This window comes from Chiroxiphia lanceolata, chromosome 19, assembly GCF_009829145.1.
Source record: "Chiroxiphia lanceolata isolate bChiLan1 chromosome 19, bChiLan1.pri, whole genome shotgun sequence".
In the NCBI taxonomy this organism is placed as follows: domain Eukaryota; kingdom Metazoa; phylum Chordata; class Aves; order Passeriformes; family Pipridae; genus Chiroxiphia; species Chiroxiphia lanceolata.
The window spans coordinates 8,667,633-8,690,291 of record NC_045655.1 but is presented as its reverse complement, the minus strand read 5'-3'; the positions used below and the strand labels follow the sequence as shown (position 1 = coordinate 8,690,291).

Below are 22,659 nucleotides of genomic sequence, written 5' to 3'. Positions count from 1 at the left end.
CAAAGAAGAACATGTATCCAAATCTTAGAAGTCATACAGAACAGAAGTTTGTGCAGGTGCTGCTCGAGGCCTCTGCACAGAATGACTGGACACCCATCGTGGCAGGTTTCGTATTACTGAACTTTATGTACAAAAGCTGATTTCAAATAAAACATTTAATGAAAAACAACGGTTCATTTAAACAACTGAACTTGTTTTGGTTGGTTTTTTTGTTTGTTTGTTTGGGGTTTGGTTTTGTTTTTACATCTACTGCACCGTTCAAGTTCTTTTTAACCAGCTTACATGGCATCTGCAAAGGTACATATAGAAAAGGCATCTTTATAAATAGAAAACAAGGGGATTTTTTCAGCTTTTATTATAAATTGACATGACATACAAAGTTTACTGAACAGAAGTAATTTCATTACTATTTTTGGGGGGATCACCAACTTTTTGTGCAAACAATGCTAGCCTTCTTTTAAGCATTAAGAGCATAACTGCTTAAGAAATGACATAAGCAATAATTCTAGAACTACATCTCCCCTAAAATAATCTATTTTTTTACATATGTGCACAGCTTTAGCAAATTAAAGCCAGAGAGAAATGCATGATGTACTATCCAGAGGCATAATTAGAGTTTGCTAAAACTCAGAGAGCTGGCAAATTCAAGAAGTTTGTAATGAAAGCTGCAGTTTCCCTCTTTCCTATTTTGTACACAAAATCAGTGACTAAGAACTTAATACTGGATGACAAATCACATCCACACCATTAGTTAAATAGTCTCACAGTTAAACACATCTTAAGGACCATCAAAATCAGTATTTACATTTTATAAATTTCTGAAGACACCATTAGAAAGCTTATATACCCCTTCAACAAATAGGGAACTGCATCTCATGGTGATGGAATGAAATAAAAAAAAACGAAAAAAAAAACCCAAACAAACCTGTATTTACAGCAGCATTGTTTCCTTTATAAATAAAGAATATGAAAAATGAAATATTTTAAGGATAATAAAAAATTGAGGTGATGTCACTCAACCACAGTGCTTGCTGGAATAAACCCTTCGGTGCTGATACTGTACCAGTAGTGAAACCACTTTCCATTGGAAAAAATCTGTAAACGTATGCATAAAATGTGTTAACAGCAGTGCAAAACTGCTCAAATATAGTCTAGTCAGCATCTTAGTATCTGTATTGAATACAATACATCACAGAATACTTACATAAGAAGTGCAACACATTTTCTGGTCCAATTTTACAGTGCATTTTTCCCTCAAGAGTGGCATCTCGAAAGCCAAAGCTAAACCCACGGCCCGGCCTTGCAGTCTGTCCTCAGGCAAGAACTTCCCGGGAAGTTGGCGACGGAATGCCTGCAGAGGGACAGGAGCCTCCGGCCTTAGCATGGCACACCAGGATGTGCAACCCCCAGGCAAGAGGGGTTCCATCAGATCCGTGCTGTAGCTGTGTAAAATGTGTAATTAAAAAATAGAAAGGAGCTAATGTTCAAGTTTAAAAACGGTACACTGGGCGATCGATACATCGGAATTATCCACGAAACCCAAACTGCTGGCAACCTCAAAAAAGCCAAGGTGGGGACTTCACTGTGTCTGCAACGTGAAAAGCCAAGATCTTTCCAAACAGGCACAAGACAAAGGAAGTGCTAAGTTCGCCGACTCGGAGAATTTTTAGTGTAAAAAAAAAAAATAATAAAAAAAAATTAATTGGTAATTTATGGTCGATCGATAAATGATTTCAAATACAAGGATCAAGGTTAAACTGTAAATAGTAAGACGTTATTTTCACAAAAAGCTAACTGGAGAATTTCTAAATCAGAAAAGCAGAAACTGTATCCCAATCCCCTTTCCCTAATGTTTCACAACTTCATGGTAGGAAAAACAGCCAGATACAGATGCAAAAATCTTAATATAAAAACGGTTTTACATATACTTAAATTATGTAAATTCCATAAAGTTCTTAAGACACTAATTACTAAAATTACAAAAAGATTTTCATATTGCTCTTCATGCTCAAACTCTTAGAATATTGTCATTACATCACCAAAACCAATATACATGTAGGACTTGCATAAGTAACTGAATAAAAACCCTGTTTAAACAATATCCTTGTTGAAATCATTTATTTCCATCCAGCAGTGCCTGTTTGGAATCTCTGTACTTCTGTGTGTAATTCTGTATGGAGCTCATGCACCCTTAGAATGTCACTTCAATGCTTTGTCCGTTGAATGACAGATTTTTTTGACTTCAGAGCTTCTGTTTCTTGCTCTGTTTGGTGACACCTGAGATGCTTTCCACTTCTGAAATCCTCTCGCGCGCGGTATTTTCACTGTACCCATTTGTTGTCCCACTCTGTTCCTCAGAAGATTCCTCATCCGTCGGGGAGGCCGATTCTCCCTTCTCCAGCTTCTGCTGCATCTCTCGGAGCCTGGCCACAGCTTTGTCTATGGACATGATGCTGATGAGGTTAAAGTCATGCATGCTGACCAGGTGGAGCATAAAGTTTCGACACAAGTTCTTCTTGATGATTTTCTGTCCATAGTTTTCCACAAACAGCATACAGGCATGATTCATTTGATTGTCAGCAATAAACCTGTCAAATGAAAAAGCTGTCACTATGCAGGTAGGACATTTTCAAAGACAAAAAGATATTCTATGTGGTTTATTACACAACATCTCCAAAGTTTTTTTCTCTTCAAAGCCCAAGGGCTACTAGGTACAAGAACTTTAAAAGCTTAAACTCTCATTAAATTATCCTTTCCTAAACACCTGGGCCAACTGAATTTTAAGTATTTAGTGAATTGCAATGCAAAATGATCAACCACATCTGTAATTTATTTGCATCAAAACTAAGCACAGTGACATACCCGTGCTTCATAACATGAAGATTCCATAATTTCATCACTTCTTTCTCTCCTTCGTTAACGTCAGAAAATTCTTCGATTTGCTGGAGGGAGAAAGGATTGGGAGGAAGGACAGGAAAAGAAACAAACACACCCATCAGAACTGTGTGTCTGCTGCCAGGCAGTGAGAGCATTCCCAAAATTCAACTTATGCACAGAAATATATAGAGAAAATTCAGGCTCTGCAGTCAAAAAAGTTAGAAAAATGTAATCTCATGTAGAGACTTGGGATGATAAATTATATCCTTATCACATACACCCTGCATGGGGTACTCCTGATTCCAGCATCTCCTCTCTGAACGAGAAAACCAGCCCCAATGAAAACTGCTTTAACACATGGTGACTGAACTGGCTTTGCAACTGAAGGCATGCTTGAAAAAAAAAACAACAACCTTTGATTCCATGAACTTCCCTCTACAGTTGCTCAGCAAAATATTCTGCTCTTAATATGCATCATTTTCAAAACATATGCCTGACTGCCCCCTGAAACAACTGCACCTCATCTTTCAAAAACCACAATCCACTTGGACCAATTCTGTGTAAATGGGATAATTACAGTGATGGTTTTCTCCCGTAGCCACTCCGGGTCCTTTTCATCCTCACTGTCCACTTCCATCTCCTGGGGGCGGAGGGGCAAACACGTGTCACTGTGGAAGTACAGCCGGTTGTGCCCGCTGCTGTAGGTCCTCTGCTGCTCCACCTCCCCATCCTCAGACTCCAGGAATTCTGACATACTTGCTTTCGTACGCTTTGGCCTGGCAGGAGGGAAGGAAGAGATGCAAACACTGAGCAGTTGGTTCATACAAATGAATGTTGGGAGGGAGGAATCTCCAGCAATGAAATAAACCTCGTTAAAAACCCAACTCCTTTTGGGGAAGAAAAGGTTTAGGATAAGGCAGTTAAGAAGAGTTACATCATTATGATTAGACATCTCAACTGAAAAGATGTAGGAAAATCACAGGTGAAGTTACCACGTCCTTCAGTCACAATAGTGACAAATCGCACTGTTTATTTGCACCTGCACATTTACAGCTCTCCAGGTGTCACAAATCTGCTCTCTAGGCCACAATGCACCAACAGGCCTTGCTTCCCAGCCCTACCTGCAAACCAGGATGTGTGTGATGGGGGTCCTCTTGACCGGCCCGTTGCGGCTGAAGGCGAAGCCGGGCTGGCGATGGATGTCCTGGGGGTTCCCCGCGTAGGAGCCGTCGTAGCACTCGTTGATGGACACGTCTATCCGAGCACCTTTGGGATGATACTGGGACAGAAGTGCAAATATTCTCAGCAGACAGCAATGACAGCACATCAAGTAACCTTTTAAATTCTGAATACATTAAATACTACCTATCAATAACCAGACAGAGCTCCAGTTTCCTTTTACAGCACCCGAATGATTTTTAACCTCCAGAAACAAATTATACTAAAGCTCCCTTGCTCTGTACTATTTAACTGTTTTATATAAAACCACTCAGAACTAATTATAAAATGAAGGAAAATATCAGCTAGCAAGAACCCTAGAAATTAGAACATTTCTAAATTTCCAAAGCTTCAAGGGGCTTCCAACCAAATGTAGACTATGTTGTTTTCTGCATCACGGAAAAGAGCACACTGATGCAAAAGCAGCAGCTGCAGTCAGAGTTCTTCCTCTAGTGATTAGAATTATTTTATATATATAAATTAAAAAAAAGAAAAATAAAATCAACCCCACTTTTTTCCCTCTGTAACACACATTCATTCATGTAACACTCAAAGGAAGTGGCTTCTAACCTGCAGGTACAGCACTACAATTTCACAGGTTAGCAGCACAATCCCTGCCCATGGGATCTGTGACAGTCTGTACAGTGCTTCCCAGTGCTGAGCTACCACAAAATTACTTACAACATAATTAAAGATAAATCTGCTGTGGCAAAGTTTCAGATGTTTGAGTAAACTATAGAGCTTCCGACAGTTCAAGGTGCACCAGGGGCAGTGCAAGTCGTCTCTGGCCTCAGTCTGCTGCCTCGTGTTGTTGTTATACAGGAACTGATGGAACAAAGGAACAGGCAGGGCAGGATTAGTTTCATCCATTCCCTTCCCAAACCAAGTGGGAAATCGTTTCAGGAGACCTCTACAGCAAGAGGAAGGTTCCACCCGCTCAGTGTACTCAAACAGTGGTATTTGAGGAATGTTTTTCCCACAGGAAGACCACCTGTCCCCTCCAGATGTCTAACAAGAGATGCCCTTTGTCTTTCAGAACATCAGATGTGCCCCCAGGAAGCTTAGTTTGCTAAAATGCTTCCTGTAAAAAGTAGTATGTGGAATGGCTTTTAGTCTATGAATTTGAGACCCTTAAGGCATCCACTAAAGAGGCAAATAGGAACTACCACCCAGCTTGAAAAGGAACATTTTAATTCCACACAATACTTAAGATTCTAGTTTTTCCCTCTAATTATTTTCAATACCTGGTAAAATATTCGCAACTTCTGTCGAGGTTCATTTAAAACATCTCTCTCTTTTCTTGTCTGAAGGTCTGTGGGCAAGGATTCTTTCACAGCTGAGAAAAAAGCACATGTAGATACAGATTTCTCTGGTGCAGAGGAACAGCCAGACATTGTTTCTTCCCCAAGTATGGAAGCTCTGAGAAGGGCACTGCTGCTGAAGGAAATGTGCTACTTGAGGGTACTCAACAGGTACTGCAACACAACTGCACAGAAAGCAGGTGCTTTTTCCACAGCAGTAATTCCCTGGCTATCACTGCTCCAGCTCCAGAACCTCTCAGTTATATATCCAACACAAAATCAGACTGAAATGCCATTTGCACAAGTTCCCCAAAGCACTATCAACTCTTCCCAAGCAGTGCCTCACTGCATCCTGGAGACTAAACCTGGGGACAGAACCACTGCACTCCAGAGTCACTTCTATAATAGGGACCTGGAAGATTCCTTAATCCCACAGTCCCAGTCCAGTTACAAGATTGGAAATACAGATTACTCTGTAGTAAATCAGGTGCCAGCCCAGAGTCTAGGCCTGTTCAGAGGTGCTGAAACAACAGGAGCAGCCTGTTGTCTTCTCTACAACTTAACTTTTCCACATGACCTGCCAACTCAACATCCCAATCCAAAGTCACAAACAACTGGGAGTAAGACAAGACAAAGACAGTACACCTAAGGACAGCTTTCCCTCTAGTTTATGGACTGAACATGAGGCCATATAGCCTGGAATATCCCTTTGGCCAGTTTGGGTCAGCTGTCCCAGTTGTCTCCTCCCAGTTCCTTGTGTCCCCCAACCTTGTTGCTGGTGGGGTGGTGTGAGAAGCTGAAAAGCCCACAGCTAAAACATCACTGTTATCAACATTATTCTCATCCTAAATCCAAAACACAGCACTGTACCAGCTACTAAGAAGAATATTTATTGTATTCCAGCTGAAACCAGGGCACATACAAATCAAAAAACTTGGAGAAGAGTAACTGGAGTAGAGCAAAGCAGACAATCCTAGAAGTCCCCCTGACAGATTTCCCCCAACGTATTTCACAGCAGGATTTACAAGCATTGTATATAATCTCTTCAAGACTGCCATGATTTCAACCACCCCACCATGTTTAGCTTTTAAATTTACCTTAAAAAATATGGGATACAACAAAGCCTGCTTATTTTTGCTTTTCCCTGTTGAGAATTCCCTGAAGCAGTTGCACCAGTGAGGCAGGAACCCCTCAGCACACAGGGGCCAAGCAGATGATTATTCAGCAGCAAACCCAAAGTTTGCTTACCTATAGTCTGAGTAGGTTTAACAGAGTTGGGCTTGTTTTCTTGAGGGAGGCTCTCAGAGTTTCGTGTTGCAAGAGGCTTGGCTATAGGAGCTGTAGACTTGTCATTTGTGTCTCCTGTCCAACGAAGAGTAAACTGAAGTGTAGGTCCCTGAGAAAATGTTTCAAATGGAGGCAACCTCTGGGGGTGGAAATCAAAACAAAACAGTAGAATTAGTGTCTTTTCCACATACAAAATCAATCAGGAGAAGATATTCACAGAATGGAGGCAGATCTATTTTTTTAAATCCACATAAAGGCTAACAGGATAATAGAGCTTATAACTATATTTTTACTATATCATTTGGTTCATCTCTGCTTTTTTCATAATTATAATAATCATGTTGAAACACAAATACTTTGCAACCTAGAATCTTCATGTTGTTCTCTTCAGTCACAACTGATACTCTCCCAGGACACGGGAGCATTTCACATGTGTACAGTCACCTGCATTCACTGTATCAGTGAGTTTTGATTCACCTCAGCCAACTATTTTCTCTGCTCAACACTGTCTCCTACACTGATACACCTCCTTTGCATCACTAAATTTTATCAGCATTCTCCTCAGGTATGTAAGATCACACCTATGAAAGCTCTGCTCTCCTCTTTTTTTCCCTAAAATATTCTGCTTCTGCAGTTTGTTCTGTTTTGATTTGTCCTCCTTGTTACCATAACAAACATTTAAATTGTTTGCTTTAATAAGACAGAAATTCACAAGTCATTGAAAGAGAATTATTTCCTGTTCAATTCAATCCATTTTCAGAGGAACAGCCACTGACTGCACTTCCAACTGAGCTCCACCTTAATGCAGATCATTTGAAATGAAGACAGTTCTCTCAGCCACACAAACAATCCATACCTTCCCATCAAGTATTGTTTCCCACGTTGCTCTTTTCTTGCTAATGGGACACTCTTCCATTTCCTGCATGGCCACTTCATATTCCCCATCCAGAAGTTGCAAACGTCTGTCAGGACAAAATATGTGTAAACCAGTTCATTTTTTTCCAAATCACTTGGAGATGTTTTAAGCAGCTTTTTCTTGAAGCTCTATTTTTATTGATAAAGAAACCATGTACCTATCTCTACCTGGGACCTGCATTTGCCATGGATAGCACTCTTATTTTCATGTACTGTACACAGTCACTGAACAGGTCTCAGTGTAAAATGTGCATTATGAAACCTGTAATTTTTTTTTTAAAAACACAACAAGCCTAAGCACTTATTGTAAATACCAACTAAAATGCAGCCAAATAATCCTACACTGTAATAAAAAAAATATTAAGTTTATTTTTAAACAAATTTCCAATGATTAACAGAAACAATATTTATTTTGAATAACATTACCTGTTTTTATCAAACACAGTCATTTGTGCTACAAATGTCTTTTCCCCATCTTCACGGTTTGAAGAGTTCCTTTTTCTTCTAGCTGGGAGCTCCTCATTGACATCTGCACACAAGAAATATGGGATTCAACCATTGTATAAGCACAGATTTAAAAGACCAAACAGTCTCTATGCAATTGCAAACTATAACTGGCTGTTCATTGGGTCAGGTGTGTCATACAACAGAAAAGGACAATGCAATGGAAAGGGCACTTAGCTTAAAAGTAATCATATTTTAGGTATGTTCTCATGTATTTATAGTTTCATCACATTATTCTGTCAGCATAAAGAATTTGGGATTTCATCTTCCTCCTCTTGTGGCTATAAAATAGTGAGAAATAAAGTTTTTCATTCTACATGCACTCTCTCCAAGGCTGTAACATTTGTGATGTAACATGTCTTAATAAGATTAAGAAAACAGCTTTTAAAAATTTGATACTTAAGTATTTTATCTACTGGTGGTTTTTTTTTGCTGAGAGACACTGATAGAACCTACAGCTGGGTCAGCAGTGACCAGGGCTGGTGGAGGATTAATGACCCTCCCAGTGACCACAGGGCCCTCTTGCAATATTCACCTTCACCATCACATTAATAACAAGTGGTGTTAAATCTACGCAAAAACAGAAGCACAATTTCTAGCTCCCAGCTGAATTCCAACCCCATCCCAAAAGAGACTGCAAACAAAGGAAAGCCCAATCAGTCACTGAGCTACTGCTGGCCCTTGTCAGAGTGTGATCTGCACATGGAGACAGCTGTGCACGTGCTGCAGACAAACCCTGCAGAGGCAGATTTCAAGGCCGAAGTTACCGATGTTCTCGTTCGTCTCCCCGTTGATGAGTCCATTGAACTCCCTCCTGCCCGGGCGAGTGACTCGGAACAACAGCGAGTAGGACTTCACCATGTGGCTGTTGCTGGGCTCAAACTCATTGCTGGAAACTGCCAGTGAGGGGAAGTTGCCTGGTTTGATTTGGCTGAGGTCTGGGTTTAAAGGCACCTGCTTTTTACCTGTAGGAACCTGTCTTATGGGACAACTGACATCCTGCAGCAAAACAAGAAACAGAGCAATTGGGTCTTTAGACTATAAAGACATCAAGTGTTAAAATTTGTATCATTTGTGAATTGTACTTGTTCTGCCAACTTTTTGAAAAGAAGCCTCGTAGCAGATACAAATCAAAAAAATCTGGCACGATCCCAGGTTGTAAATGCAAAACCAGATATTGGTTAAGTGTAAATAAAACTGGCATTCTCCAAGCCCTTCTGGCAGCAGCCATCTTTCTTTAAGTGATTAAATTAACACTAACATGAGGCACTTAGAAAGATTGTAGAACAGCCATTAATACTAATTTAATTCTGTTTACCTAAAGAAATTAAATGTTTTGGTTATATATGTACATTTCAAGGGCTTCCTGTCTACTCCTTGCAATATTAAAGTGCACTTTGTGCTATCTGTGAGATAAAGAACCACTTACCTAGGATTTATTATATTCAGTACCTCTCAAACAGATCACTGAACATTGTGTACTATTGGGAAAACAAGGCAAGATGGCCTAAATATGAAACTTGCAGCAAAACATTTGGGAAAACCATCAGCACCTCCTGATTTCACCATATTTATCCACACTGTAGCAATTAACAAAATTGGCTAGAAACAATATTAACTCTTAAAAATATGTCAAAACAGCTTAAGAGTCTTGGGGAAAATACACATAGTTCTGACTGCAAATCTTTCCTTTCTGGTTAAAAATCACAGCATTCATTACTGAGCCTCCCATATTCCCAGAGCTGTGAAGATGATTTGCCAACTGGTGTGAAACAAACACAGATAAAACTGCAAGCAAATTCAAAGATGCTTTAAAAATAAAATAGAAAATTGTTTATGATTCACGGTAGATAAAATCTGCAATAATCAAAGTGATCAGAGTAAAAAGCACGGGTACAGAAAAGGCAAAAATCCAACAGAAAACAACTTGAATAGATCAGTTACTGAATTTAAAGACTAATTTCAACAGAGGCATCACTGTATGGTGATGTTAATCAGATAGTCCAGAAGCAGGTAAACATTTTGCTTTAACACATATTAATAGCTTGTCAAATGATTTTTACCTTTCGTTTCTTGTGGCAAACTTTCACCAGCAGAACTTCCAGGGTCACAGAATTTTGTTCATTCTCTGAGTTTTGTGATGGCTTATCTGAACAGAAAAACATTTTAAGTTCTGAACAACTGAAGGTCCATTCAGTGGCATAAATCCATCTGTGATTACTTTTTAACCACAAGCACCTCCAGACTCAAAGACCTCCAGCCAAATTCTAAGTTTCAATTCTCCCCAAACTTACTGCAAATTCCCACCTGACAACATCTACCTATTCTCATCCTAGAGATCAAAAACCATAATTGATCTCTAATGTTTAAAAGAGCAAGTTAAATACCTTGTTATGACAGAGGAAAAGGTTATGGGTAGATTTAAGGACAGTCAGAACACACTAATTACACGAGTCAAGTTATTTTCTCCATTTTTTTTTCTTTACACCTTGCACACCTAGAATTTGGTTTGCATCAAAACTTAAGACCCAGAGGCTATCAGATAAGAAAACAAAACAAAATTGAAAAAAGACAACCTTAAACATTATGCAAGTTTAAATATATGCACAATAGCTGCTAAAGGACTCTGGAAAGAACCTGAGAAAAGTCTTGGAAAATAAGACTTGGCTTCAGATAAATCTCCTAGAGCCTGGAATCTCCAAGGCAGCTGCTGCCAGCAGTGTGATCAGCAATGCCAAACCAAAAGTTAAAAATAACATTTTATTTTAATGGACAAACAGCTCATTTTTTTTTTTAGAGGAGTAAAAAGGTAGTGCATTTATCCAGCCCAGAGCATGTCACTTGTGCTTTCCTCAGAGGAACACAACTCTGGGTGCTGGTCTGTGTAGACCAGTACTCTGATTTCGAGAGGTAAATCCTTATGTGCTCAAAAGACACCATGGAAAGACTGAAGTCACTAAAATATGATTTCCATGGGTTGTCTAATGGCTGACACAGCCTTTGCCTCATTTCTAGACTCAACGTGATAAAATTTATTCTTACGCTTCTGTTTGAAATTAGAAACCACTGAATCTTCAAATTATTTGAAGGCTGTGGGTTTTTTTAAAGCTACTTCAAACACCAAAGACACACTCCCAGAAAATCACTTTCTTCAGGAACTCCTCGAGGTCTATTTTGGTTTGAATGGATGATGACTTGAAGTACTTCTCAAAATCACTGTTTTGACTAAACCCCCAGTCTGCTTAACATCACAATTACACCACAACATTTTTACAGCACTACTGATTTGTAACTAATGGGACAGGCTGAGCTTAAATAAGTTAAAATCTGCATCCAAACAGCAGAGATTAAAAACACTCAAATATTCCCCTCACAGATCTCTGCTGACTTCAGAGGTGTTATACAAATTAACAGTGTAATGAAAGAATTGGCAAACATACCATTTTTATGGAAGAACCCGGTAAATGTAAGTTGCAAATGAGCAGATAAGCTAAACAGAAAAAGAAAAAAAAAAGAAAGGAAATGTTAGAAGAACAAATGTTTTCTTCTCCCAGCAGCCACTTCACTCCATGCTCTGATGGTCAGGACAGGAGGAGTCAGTCCATCCTTCTAACTTGGAACTGCCTGGGCACAGCAGCTGCAGCTGGTGCAGAGTGGTACCAGTCTCTCTTTTCAGACTGATTCTCTCTGTGCACCCCATGACTTGATACATGAAAAAGAAAAGTTTAAACACCACAGCAGAAGGACATTGCCTGGAGATAGGAGATCTTGCCTTCTCAGGCAGGCAAACCCATTTGCCAGACATTCATCAGCAACAGAGATCAGTTTTGGTGGAAGTTTTCCAGAACTTCACCCTGAACCATGGACTTGGTGTAGATTTTTTTTTTAAACCGAGTATTTTAAGTTTGGTAGTGAGAATCTTTACAAGAGGAACATGTAGCCTCAGAAGGAAACACTGCCAGTCACATCCAGTCCTTATCATCCATAATATATGTGATTAAAATAATAATTGCATCTGTCCTGTTTCAGAGCACTGCAGCTCACAGCCTGGACTGCTCCATGGACCACAGACCCATTGGATTTCAAATTGTTCAGTTCAGGACACATTTCAGTTTAAAACAAATATTCATAAACCAGTATTAAAAAGGGTCTCAAAACCACTCAGTATTCCTGAAATACAAAGTATCTAACAAAATACCATCTGTTATACTACAGTACCAGACACAATTCTGAGCACCTTCACCAGCCTCTCAGGCAAATCCACCCTGACACTCAGCCCCTGTTTTTAAACACAGACATTCCCAAAAGCTCTGCCCAACAGCTTGAGGCTGCATCTACACCAACTTCCATCACTTATCCATGTTACTTTTCCAGCCCAATTCTAGACTAAAGCACATTTTTGATAGTTTTGAAAGCACAGAACCAACACACAAATCAGTATTCTGACCGTGTGGTTTCAACAGGGCCACAGTACATGGAGCAAAACAAAATGAAGAAAAGTAATACACAGTAAATCTGTAAAACCTCTGAGAACACACAATTTATACATTTGTTTCAGACTACACTGTAACCAGCATGAAACAGTCCAATGATCTGCAAACACTAAGGGAAAAGAACAGTTTAAAACCATCAAGTATACAACAACATAAACCCCAAAGAGTAAAACTTCATGGTATTTCCCCAAATCTGCCTCTTTTTTTATCTTTAATTCCAACACACAGAGATTAGTTACTGACACAACTGGCAGTGTTGGAAGTAAAGTTAAGGTAAATACCTATTTGAAGTTTCTATAAACATTTTAAGAGATGCCACAACAAATACAGAAAGTTTATCCCAATACTGCTTTTCTCCAAGTTAAGTGACCAGGATACACACACACATTTTAGGATCCTGGAAGCAACATTTCAAGCAGTAAGTACTTTGCTTCTAACAATGACTCTCACTTTCACCTTATTAATCAAAGATACTTTTGATTTAGCACACACATGTGCTCATTTGTACCCCCCACCAAATATAAGTCAGGACTGTACCTGTGAGATTCTTGTTCTCCCTTCATTTTCTCTACTTTTGATAACATGTCATCTACTTTGAATGTTTTCCTGTGAAGAAAGAGCAGAAAGAATGGTTTTACACAGCCACTATACCCCTAACATATAACAACAAAATTTATTCAGCCTGAACTTTGACTTGTTTTTCATCTAAAAAACTGTCTATATACATAATTTCAGCCTTCTCTTCAGAAAGCACCCTTTATATCTTATATCACACCCATGTTGTAGGGACACAACTGCTTCTCAAGCAGCAGCAAAAGAATGCAAAGAATTAAAACCAGACCTTTCAGCAATAATCCCACTGCTCATAAGAAGTTTCATTTAACAGCACCATATTGAAACCTTGCAATGAACATGCAGGGTTCATTTCACATTTCATTTTCATTTCAGCTTTGCCAAAGAAAGTTCCTGCTTTAGTAACACTTGTACCTACTAGGAATGGATGTGTCAACTCTTCAACCGTTTATATTTTAGTCATGATCACAATAATGAAAAACACGTAAAAGCTTATAGGACATAAGAGTTAAAAACCTAATGAAAAAACCAAACCCTTATTTCTCCACACATTTCTATTAAATGGAAAAGAGCAATGAATTCTGAGGCTACTTTTAGAGCACTCACAGGAAATGTGGGACAACGACAACAGTGTCATAGATAATAATCCCTTCAAATCATTCCTCTCTGGAATTCTGACATCAGGCTGTTCATGCTCATATGTTCAGCCTGTCCTGCCATACATATCATTTAATGGTCATTGCTTAAATGAAGCTCACTCATGAACAGAAGTTATTCAACACTCTACAGAACAGTCTTTCCATTTTTCTTTAAAGGGAAGTTAAAGCTTGGACAGAGATGTCCACAAAACTGGCCTAGAGTGAAGTGACAACTCAAGAGTGTGAGGGCACCTCATACCTTAGAAAAATGGAATAAGAACATCAGCTGTGGCCAAACACTGGATTTCTTGTGGAGGGAACAACAAGGAGGAGCTCTGGGGAGTGGGAAGCATTTGTCCCCAGAAATATCCTGCCTGGATGAACCCTGAGGTCACCCAGTGCCCCCAGTCAGCGTGAGACACTCGTGAGTGACTGAGCTACAAATCACAGGGTGACTCAACAGTGACACTGGCCAACAAACCCTGCACAAGCACAGGGCTGCACAGAAATTATTGTTGTGCAGTAAACAATCACTGATTCAAAGCTCTGCTCAGCACAAGACTCACACATATGACAGACTCAAGAGCTGACTCACCTACACTAAAACGTGGGATTATTGCAATGAACGTTGCAGTGCTCAGCTTTAAAGCAAGGGATGTTCAGAACTGAGCAGTTTGTTAAAAATTTCAGATTCTAAGGTCAAAAAGCCTCTGTGTGCACTTTGCTCCAGCTCATGAAAATCAGCCAGAACAGAAGCAGGGCACTGATCTTCAGAGGGCTTCCTTCAGGCTGAAGAACTGCTTCAGAGCAAAGTTATGTCATGATTGGAATAGGAGCCAGAAACCAGCTAAGAGACAAACATGATTCAGGGATGGGGGAAAGTTCATAATCTTTCATAAAATATACTAATATCTGACACAACTGGCATTTAATATGTGAGCATTACTGATCCAAAAAAACCCCAACCTTTGCTAAATCCAGGCTTAGATTAGTCAAAACAACACAGTCCTCCAAAAAAAAAAAAAATCTTTCAGAGAAACTAAAAATAGCAAACAAGAAACTCATTAAATCAAAATTGTTGCCTTTGAAGTTAACTTGTAAGAGTAGAAATTCCTCTAAACTGGATTACTATTTTTGTTACCACATTCCCATGCAAAACAGACAAAATTAAGTGTTTGTAATACCCATCCCTAACACCTGGGATTTTCAGGACAGCGTTTCCTGGTGCTACAAGTACATGCATCTTGTGCATTCCTTTCTCCACCCACTCCTATTCCAGTCAAGAGAAGTAATAATTAGCAAAGTATTAGAAGTCACATCAGAGCATGCCATTACTCTGATAATAAATAAAAGAATTATTCCTTTATCCAAATACTGTATGGGAAACAATTTTATTTAGTAACTTCTCCCCAACACCATCATTTGGTCTGATAATACAATAACACCTAAAGACAGACTCAGGCAAAAAGCCCATTTTCAGTTTCCATCAAGTGCCCCCTGACCAAAGCCCATCACCTCTCTGATAATAGCCAGCAACTTCAATACCTTTTTATCCCAAGTTGACACATTAACTATTCCCTATCACCATTTTTCTATACTCTAAGCATTCTAGTCTTTATAAAAACTTTCTCAGTATTAAACATATGGACCAATACCAAGAGATAATTTCATGGTAAAAATGCAGTTTTACTTCCCTAAGTGTTATATTTGCCTGGCATTTTTCTCAGACTACCACACAGCTGGAGATAAAAAATATGGAGCTATAATTACTATTGTTTTATAAAGTTTGGACATTAGTTCTTTGTATTTTACTTATGATATTGTTTATTGAAATGGCAACCAAAACAATTAACAGTAACTTAAAAACTGGAAAATGCAGGAGGAATAAAATTCTAGGGGAATAAATAAATAAACATACATGTATAGTCCACATGAGCAGGTAACAATGATGCAGTTCCAAGAGACTTCTTCACAAACAGAACTCCACTAACACTCCTACTGTACTGAAGCCAGGACCACAGATTTTTCTCAATAGAAGCCTCAGGATGATCTTTCTTCTACTTTAGCTCAGATATTTTTCCTCTTTTAAAGCCCCCTTTTTCACCAAATCAACAAGATCATGTACCTTAACTACTTCTGCTGACTGAAGAACAGTGATTAAGGCCTTGCAGGAAGTGTTTACCAGCACAGCTCAGCAAACAAGGACCCTGCTAATCCCCCCTGGGGAGGTTCAGTTGAGCCTCTTGTGCCACCACAGCAGAACAGTCCAAAGCACCTCTCAGCTGCAACTGCTGTGGTTTTAACTGGGCTGAAGGAGAAGGAGCAGGGACTGAGCATGGAAAGGTCAGAGGGGGAACCCAAGGGAGAAGAACACACTTCCCAATTATTTTCTGGTTTCCCCCCTTGAGCTCTGCTAGTTCACTTCTGCTGCATTACTGTGGTTTTATAAAGAAAACACACTGAAATGTTTTACTTCATCTTCCTAGACCTAATAGGCAGGATGATTTCAGTAAATCAGCAGAACTATTGAGTGGAACAGCTATTGATGTGTTTGTTACCAGAACACCACCCAACCAAAATCAGTTCTAAACCAAAGTGTTACAGGGTCTAGTAAAAATCAGTGTTTTTCAAAGAGAAACTAAGCATTACTTGTGCAGCTCAATCTGAACTAGAATTTGGAGCAGTGGATAACACAATAGAAGCAAAGCACTATTTCTTGTTTCACAGCAAGTAAAAACATCCAATAGAACAGTTTCAGGTAAAAACATACACATTTCAGTCAACTATAAGTTAATTTAAGTTATAAGCAAGAACCTCCTGTTGCACAATTCTAGTTAAAAAACCAAACAACAAAACCCCAAAACAACCTGAAAGTAATTTCTTAAAATTTGACTCTGACTTACTTTAAAATAAGCAAAAAACTCATTTTGGTAACTTTTGTGAGACAAAGTAAACAGTAACTTCGAGTTTAAAAAAAATAAATAAATCTGATCATTACCTGTTCTAAGCACCTGAAGTTGTAGGTTGTGGATTCAGTTTTAAGAAAAAGTTATATTGTAGCATTAAAACTCATGGCAAAGAACATGAAACAATATCCAAGAAATCCAAGAATGCCATATATAGATTTTTTATTTAATAAAAATATGCAAATTCTATTGATCAAGAGATCATGCAAGTATTACCTTCCTTGGATAGAAATACCAAGTTTAAATTAGAATTGTCTGCATAATAATCACATTCTGTTGCATATTTGTTGTATTTCAGTCCCACAGCAACTGTTTCCAAGCGATAAGAACTTTAGTGCTAAAATATTTCAAAGTAAGTGTTCAGGTTACCCAAAAACTCCCAAGTGTAACAAAGGATTTCCAGTGAAGGGGAAGGAACAGAAAGGGCCCTGAGATTCTGCTAATAAATAATGTCCACTGCACTTGTCCCTCTGCAGTGTTTCCATGTTTCCAAGTCCACTGGCAGGCAGCTGTAACCCCTCACGTGACAGGAGTGACTCTTCTGCAATATCAAAACCAAAGCCCATCTCTCAGGTGTATCCAGCTCAAAGCTCAAACCTTCTTAGAGTGTTGGCTGGAGTTTTTGTAAAATACTATAAAGAGACCTCTTTATTTTGTCAGCTTTTAAAATAACTACAGAAATAAGTACTGCATTCTTTCAGGTCTAATTAAGAAAGCAAATAGTTTCCTATTTGGGATTTGTTCTTTTAAAAGAAGTGGTCAGGGTACAGTTTAAAAGAAAATGTTTCACACGATTATGACTAAGCACCACTGATTACAAGAGCTCAGATGTTACACAGCTTTGTTTGGTTTCTAAAGAAGTTCTCCCCCAAACCAGAAAACAAATATGGGAGAATTAGTCAGGATTCTGCAGATAGTTCTCCACATTTGAGTACTCCCAGTCTCAACACAAGTCAGAAGCATAAAGATACACACACCCTTCACCTGGTAGAAAACCTCTTAGGCCTCAGAAATCAACTGTACACTGATGTAGCATTTCTTAAGTTCTTCAAAGGGAAAAGTTTGACACACCATGTGAAAAGAGCAGGTCACACACTACTATTTTTTGGACCTGTACTACTCGGTGAACATTTTAGGATTACTTTTCAAAAACAGTTTTACCTTTTGATATTTGTTCGGGAGTTTCTGTGGGACATGTAAGTGAGAGTTCTGTGCAAAAATATTGGCTGCAGGGGGGGAAAAAAAAAGAAAAAGAAAAAGGTTAGGCTTTAATTGAAATTTCCTACAAGCCCAAAGTAAAGGAGTGATAAAACCGATTACTCACTGCTATGAGATTCCGGGTACGGAGAAATCTGTATATCTGTGTTGGTTCTAAGAAAGAGGAACAGGTGTTATCCAACATAAAGATATCCTTGTAATGATAAAAAGTATCTAACTTAGCATGGTGATTATTTGGAAACAATTACCACAAAAAGGTCATCCCAGTGTCCAAATAACTACAAGGTAACACGTCAAAGGTTACTTCACCTGCTCTACAACACCAAGCGACTTCTCCCTTAAGCTGCCACAGATCAGGGTCACAACTCAACCCTGGCTGTTCCTGCTCCCACAAAACGTGTTCCTTACAGGCTTTACAGCACGAGAGGGCAGAAAAAACACCTCCACACGTCACAGCCTATTGTCAAATAGGTAAGTTTTCTTCACGAGGCTAATGAACACATCTGAGCCGACACCAAAACAGCACAATAAACTGACACGGTCGGACAATGTGGGATCTGTTTTATCCTTCTGGGAAGTCCCAAGGTCACTTGCAGCAGGTACTGAGACAAGAACAGGGACTGACAGTCGACTGTGATCCAGTAGGGATCATTCTAAGCTGGGAAATTCATGCTGATTCTGGTAAAGCAACTCCTGCTTCGAAGTGCAAACAGAGGGAGGATAATAGAGCTGTACCCAACATCGACATGAAAGCACAGCAGCACCTCAAAGAGGTGTAAGAACCAAAGCTCAAAGGATCAAGACTTGCCTACAGGCAAGAGGACCCTCAGATTAGTTGCCACCAATTCAGTTAAATCAAGACAAAAAAGGTTTTGTCTGGATCAGGTTGTATCTAACAAGAATCCAAACTAAACTGAAATACATTCTATTTCTGCTGAAATAAAAGCCAGCCTCGTTAAGGAACCTCAGCAAGAAACTTAGAAATGACTTAACAAAACACATCAGGTGGAGAGAGAAGAGAGAATGAAGAATGTCTTGATGCCCATGCTGAGACTGCTAACACTGCCTCCATTTTCCACAGAAAGAAAACAAACTATTTCTTTTTTAAGAAATATATAATTTTATTTTCATATGACTGCAAAAAAAACCGTTTATTTCTAATAGCTGGAAACTCTACTGCACGGAATTCTGCAATTAGAAGTGGAAAGGGACAGCTTTTTATATCCTTTACCCCTTTCTAAAGATATGATTCTGCCTGATTTCTCCAGTTATGAATATAAGACCCCACAGAATCCATTATTAGAGAGATGTACTATTGCTAGACAAGAAAATCTTAAAACGATCACATGTCCTTTTAGAAGCCTGAGGAAAACCAGTAAAATTCTGCTTAATTCAAGTTATCATAATAAATCCATGCTTTTCAAATCAAGATAAAAGACAGAAAGGAAAGAAATTAAGAAACATGCACTTTGCTACCAAGTGAAAACACAGAGTAGTCACAACTTCTAAAGAAACATCCCAGGGTTTTAGTCTCAAAAAGCCCATGACATAACTATAATTTAGAAAGGTATGAAAACAATAAATTATATTGACAAGGATGCAATTTAATTGAAAGGCAATGCACTGCTGCTTCAACTTTAGTTTTCCCGAGGAGAACAATTCTGAAACACACTTTTCAACCTGCAGAGAGACATGTGTTTCACAAGTCCACGTTACCCAGCAAAAGCTTAAAATAAACCTTTATCTTTTTCTAGCATATGACCTTGAAAAGGGACAAAATCAGCCAGGAGGAATGCGATTCAATACTCCACGTGTTGGGAGTTTTTTAATCCGGTGTTTACTTATTGCAGTTTTCCCATGAGAGTCACACTGCAGGGTTAACATTTTGTGGTACATCCCCACTTTTCTCCTGGTCCCACCTGCCCCGCTCTGAGCTTCCCTTGTCTTACACACCGAGCCACGGGCAGGAGGATTTGCTTCCACCACAGGCACTGACACCGAGCAAACCTCTTGCAACTCGTTTGCCACTTGACCCGTTTGCAGCACAGTATTAACTGAACACAGAGCGCTGGTAACACGACTGAGGCTCAGACGACCCCACATTATTCGAGACAACACCAAAAACTCCAGCTTTCTTCAACACTGTCACCGTCTCCAGCGAGAGAGAGCAGTGACAGCACCGATCCCAAACCAGGACCAAGTTTCTTAAGTAGGGCATTAAAAACTCCCTTCAAATCCTGAAAATCTCTCAGTACAAGGTAAGTTCACTGTTCCACCGCGCTTTTGAACCAGATTTCCATCGACAACTTTCTGGTGCATTCAGGGGGGTTTTCCTCCTCTCCGGAGCTGCCACAGGGGGATGCCTGGGTGGCAAAGGCCAATTTCCACTACGAAACCTCAACTAAGGGACAATTATTGCCAGACAAAGAAAAACCCAAGTACAGCGAAGTCTGAACCGCATCCTGCCCCTCAAAGGGGCTCGAACGGCAGAGGCCAGAGAGGAACGAGCCCCCTCGCCCCTCAGTGCCCGGGGGCTGCCGGCGGAGGGAAGGGAACCCGAGCGCCTGATGGGAAGTGCTGCCGAGCACCAAGTTCATCGCTGGGCGCGGGCACACACCCCCCACCCCCGCCCTCCGCCCCGCGGGCCCTCCCGCACCCCGGCCCCGCTCCCCGCGCTTCCGCCCGGCCCCCGCCTCCCCCGGCCCCGCTCCGCGGGCCCCGCTCCCTCCCGCGGGCCGTGTTTACCCCCGGAAGCCCCCGCTGCCCGCAGCCCTCCCCTCCTCCTCCTCCTCCTCCTCCTCCTCCCGCCCTTTCCGCGGCGGCCCGGGCCGGTCCCGCCGGCTCGGCCGCCGCTCCCCCGGCCGGCCCCCGGTGCTCACTCTCGAAGGCCTGAAGAAAGAGGTCGTGGTCGGCCTGGATCTGCTCCATCTTCGGCTTCTTCACGGGGGGCAGCGCCGCCGCCGCCGCCGCTGCCGCCGAGGAGGCCGAGGAGCCGCCCGAGTACCCACCGCCCCCGCCGCCGCCGCCGCCGCCCGCGGCACCGCCGGATTTGCCGCCGGGAGCCGCCGCCGCGGCGGAGCCCCCGAACCCGCCGCCGCCGCTGCCGCCTCCTCCTCCTCCTCCTCCGGCGGCGCCGCCAGCGGAGCCCGAGCTGGGCCCCGCACCTCCACCGTGCTTCTGGGGAGCCATGGGGGTGGCCCCGGGCGGGCCCCGGCGGGACGGGGAGCGCGCGGGGCGGGCAGGGCCGGCCGGGGCGGGTGCGTGAGGCGGGGGGCGAGGGGGGGCCGCGCCGCGCTCCAACTCCGCCAAGTCTCCTCCGCCCCGCTCCCTCAGCGCCGCGGCCGCCGAGCCCGCACCGCGCCGCGCGCCCGCCCCCCGCGCGCGCCCATTGGCCGCGGGGATGGCGCCGCGCGCCGCCATTGGCCACCGGCGGCCCCGCCCCCCGGGTGACGCGCGGATGGTTCTGGAAGCGTTTGGTTGGTCCGCGCGCTCGGCGCGCGCCCCCTCCCCGGACCCCCCCCCCCTCCGCGTCCACCCCCCGCCTTTGAACTGAATTCGCGGGAAAGAGGCGCTCGCGCTCCGGCGCGCGGGGCATGATGGGAACGGGGGGGGGCGCCGGAGGGCTGAGGGGGAGCTTGTCCGCCCCCCGCCCTCACACCCGTCACAGCCCCCTCACACAGCCCTCATAGTCCCCCTCACCGCCGCTCCGCCCTGATGCCCCCGGGCCGTCCGCGACCACCTCTGGGCTCTCCGTGCCCCTGCTCCCGAGCTGTTCCGACTACGGGCTCTCCATGTGCCCGGCTCTCCGTCCCTCGGGCTTTCCGTGCCCCTCGTGCTTTCCTGCCCCCCCCTCAGCTCTCCGTGCCCCAGACTCCCTGGACTCTCTGGCCCCCTTGTCACCGCCCGGTGGCCCCGCGGCCATAGGGGTGCTGGTGCCCGTGCCCCCCTCGCCTCAGGGGCCGCTCTGCTGCCCTCAGGAGCTCCAGAGCTACATTTGTCAAAAAAGAGCTAAATTTTTCGAAAGAGAAGTTCAGGTATAAATCGGTATCGGCACCATGGTAGAAATGGTTATACTGGCTGGGCCATGAGGTCCTGCTGCTATCCTACAGCTTTAACCTTATCTAACCGTGAGGTTCCCTCAGGGGAGGACACAAGGAGCTGCCCACAGGTACTGCGAGACTTGAAGTCTGAGGTAAAGCATTTCTGGGTTTATTCCCATCTTTCTCTGCTTGCTGAGGATGCACTAAATCCTCAGGGAAACCCAGGCTCAATCCAGGGTCGGCCCTCGGAGCAGGATCTGGTGTGTGAGAAAACACCAGGGAGTCCAACTGTGCCACGGGGAAACTCAACATCGGCTCTGTGTAATCAAGTCCTTAACAGAGACCTGGCAACTCGCACATAAAAGGCTTCGGCGGCCGTTCCCTTCTATTTGTGAAACTTCTCCACAGCAGTTTTACAAGGCGGGGTAAGAATGGTCCATGTGTGAAATATAGCCTTGAATTCCGATACCAGACACAGCTGTGGTGCTGGCACTCCACCATCCCCACTGATCTTCTAATTTCTAGTGATAAGAAAAATGAACTCAATGACAAATATTCAGAGGAAAACCATATATCAGTCAGCCGTGCTGTAAATGTGCCTTACATTATCGACACAGGGATTCCACTGT

General features: G+C 42.2%; 1 protein-coding gene across 1 annotated transcript; it reads right to left on the bottom strand.

Moving 5' to 3' along the window:
• Nucleotides 1-338: 338 nt before the first annotated feature.
• On the bottom strand, nt 339-21,312 carry SUZ12 (SUZ12 polycomb repressive complex 2 subunit). The gene is made up of 16 exons (XM_032706878.1): nt 20,870-21,312; nt 18,097-18,143; nt 17,934-17,998; nt 13,133-13,201; nt 11,543-11,592; nt 10,166-10,251; nt 8,870-9,101; nt 8,025-8,127; nt 7,540-7,645; nt 6,645-6,822; nt 5,340-5,431; nt 4,777-4,920; nt 3,999-4,156; nt 3,455-3,653; nt 2,863-2,942; nt 339-2,588 (listed from the first exon to the last, which is right to left on the bottom strand). The coding sequence occupies exons 1-16, from the start codon at nt 21,177-21,179 to the stop codon at nt 2,243-2,245; spliced, it is 2,265 nt and encodes a 754-aa protein (XP_032562769.1). The 5' UTR covers nt 21,180-21,312; the 3' UTR covers nt 339-2,242.
• Nucleotides 21,313-22,659: the final 1,347 nt, after the last annotated feature.

Coding starts and splice junctions, on each gene's coding strand:
- SUZ12 (XM_032706878.1), bottom strand. CDS start 21,179: ATGGCTCCCCAGAAGCACGGTGGAGGTGCGGGGCCCAGCTCGGGCTCC. Junction 6,823..7,539: donor AAACAATACTTGATGGGAAG/GTATGGATTGTT, acceptor TTCCACCCCCAG/AGGTTGCCTCCATTTGAAAC. Junction 4,157..4,776: donor GATTTATCTTTAATTATGTT/GTAAGTAATTTT, acceptor CTTCTGTCCCAG/TATCATCCCAAAGGTGCTCG.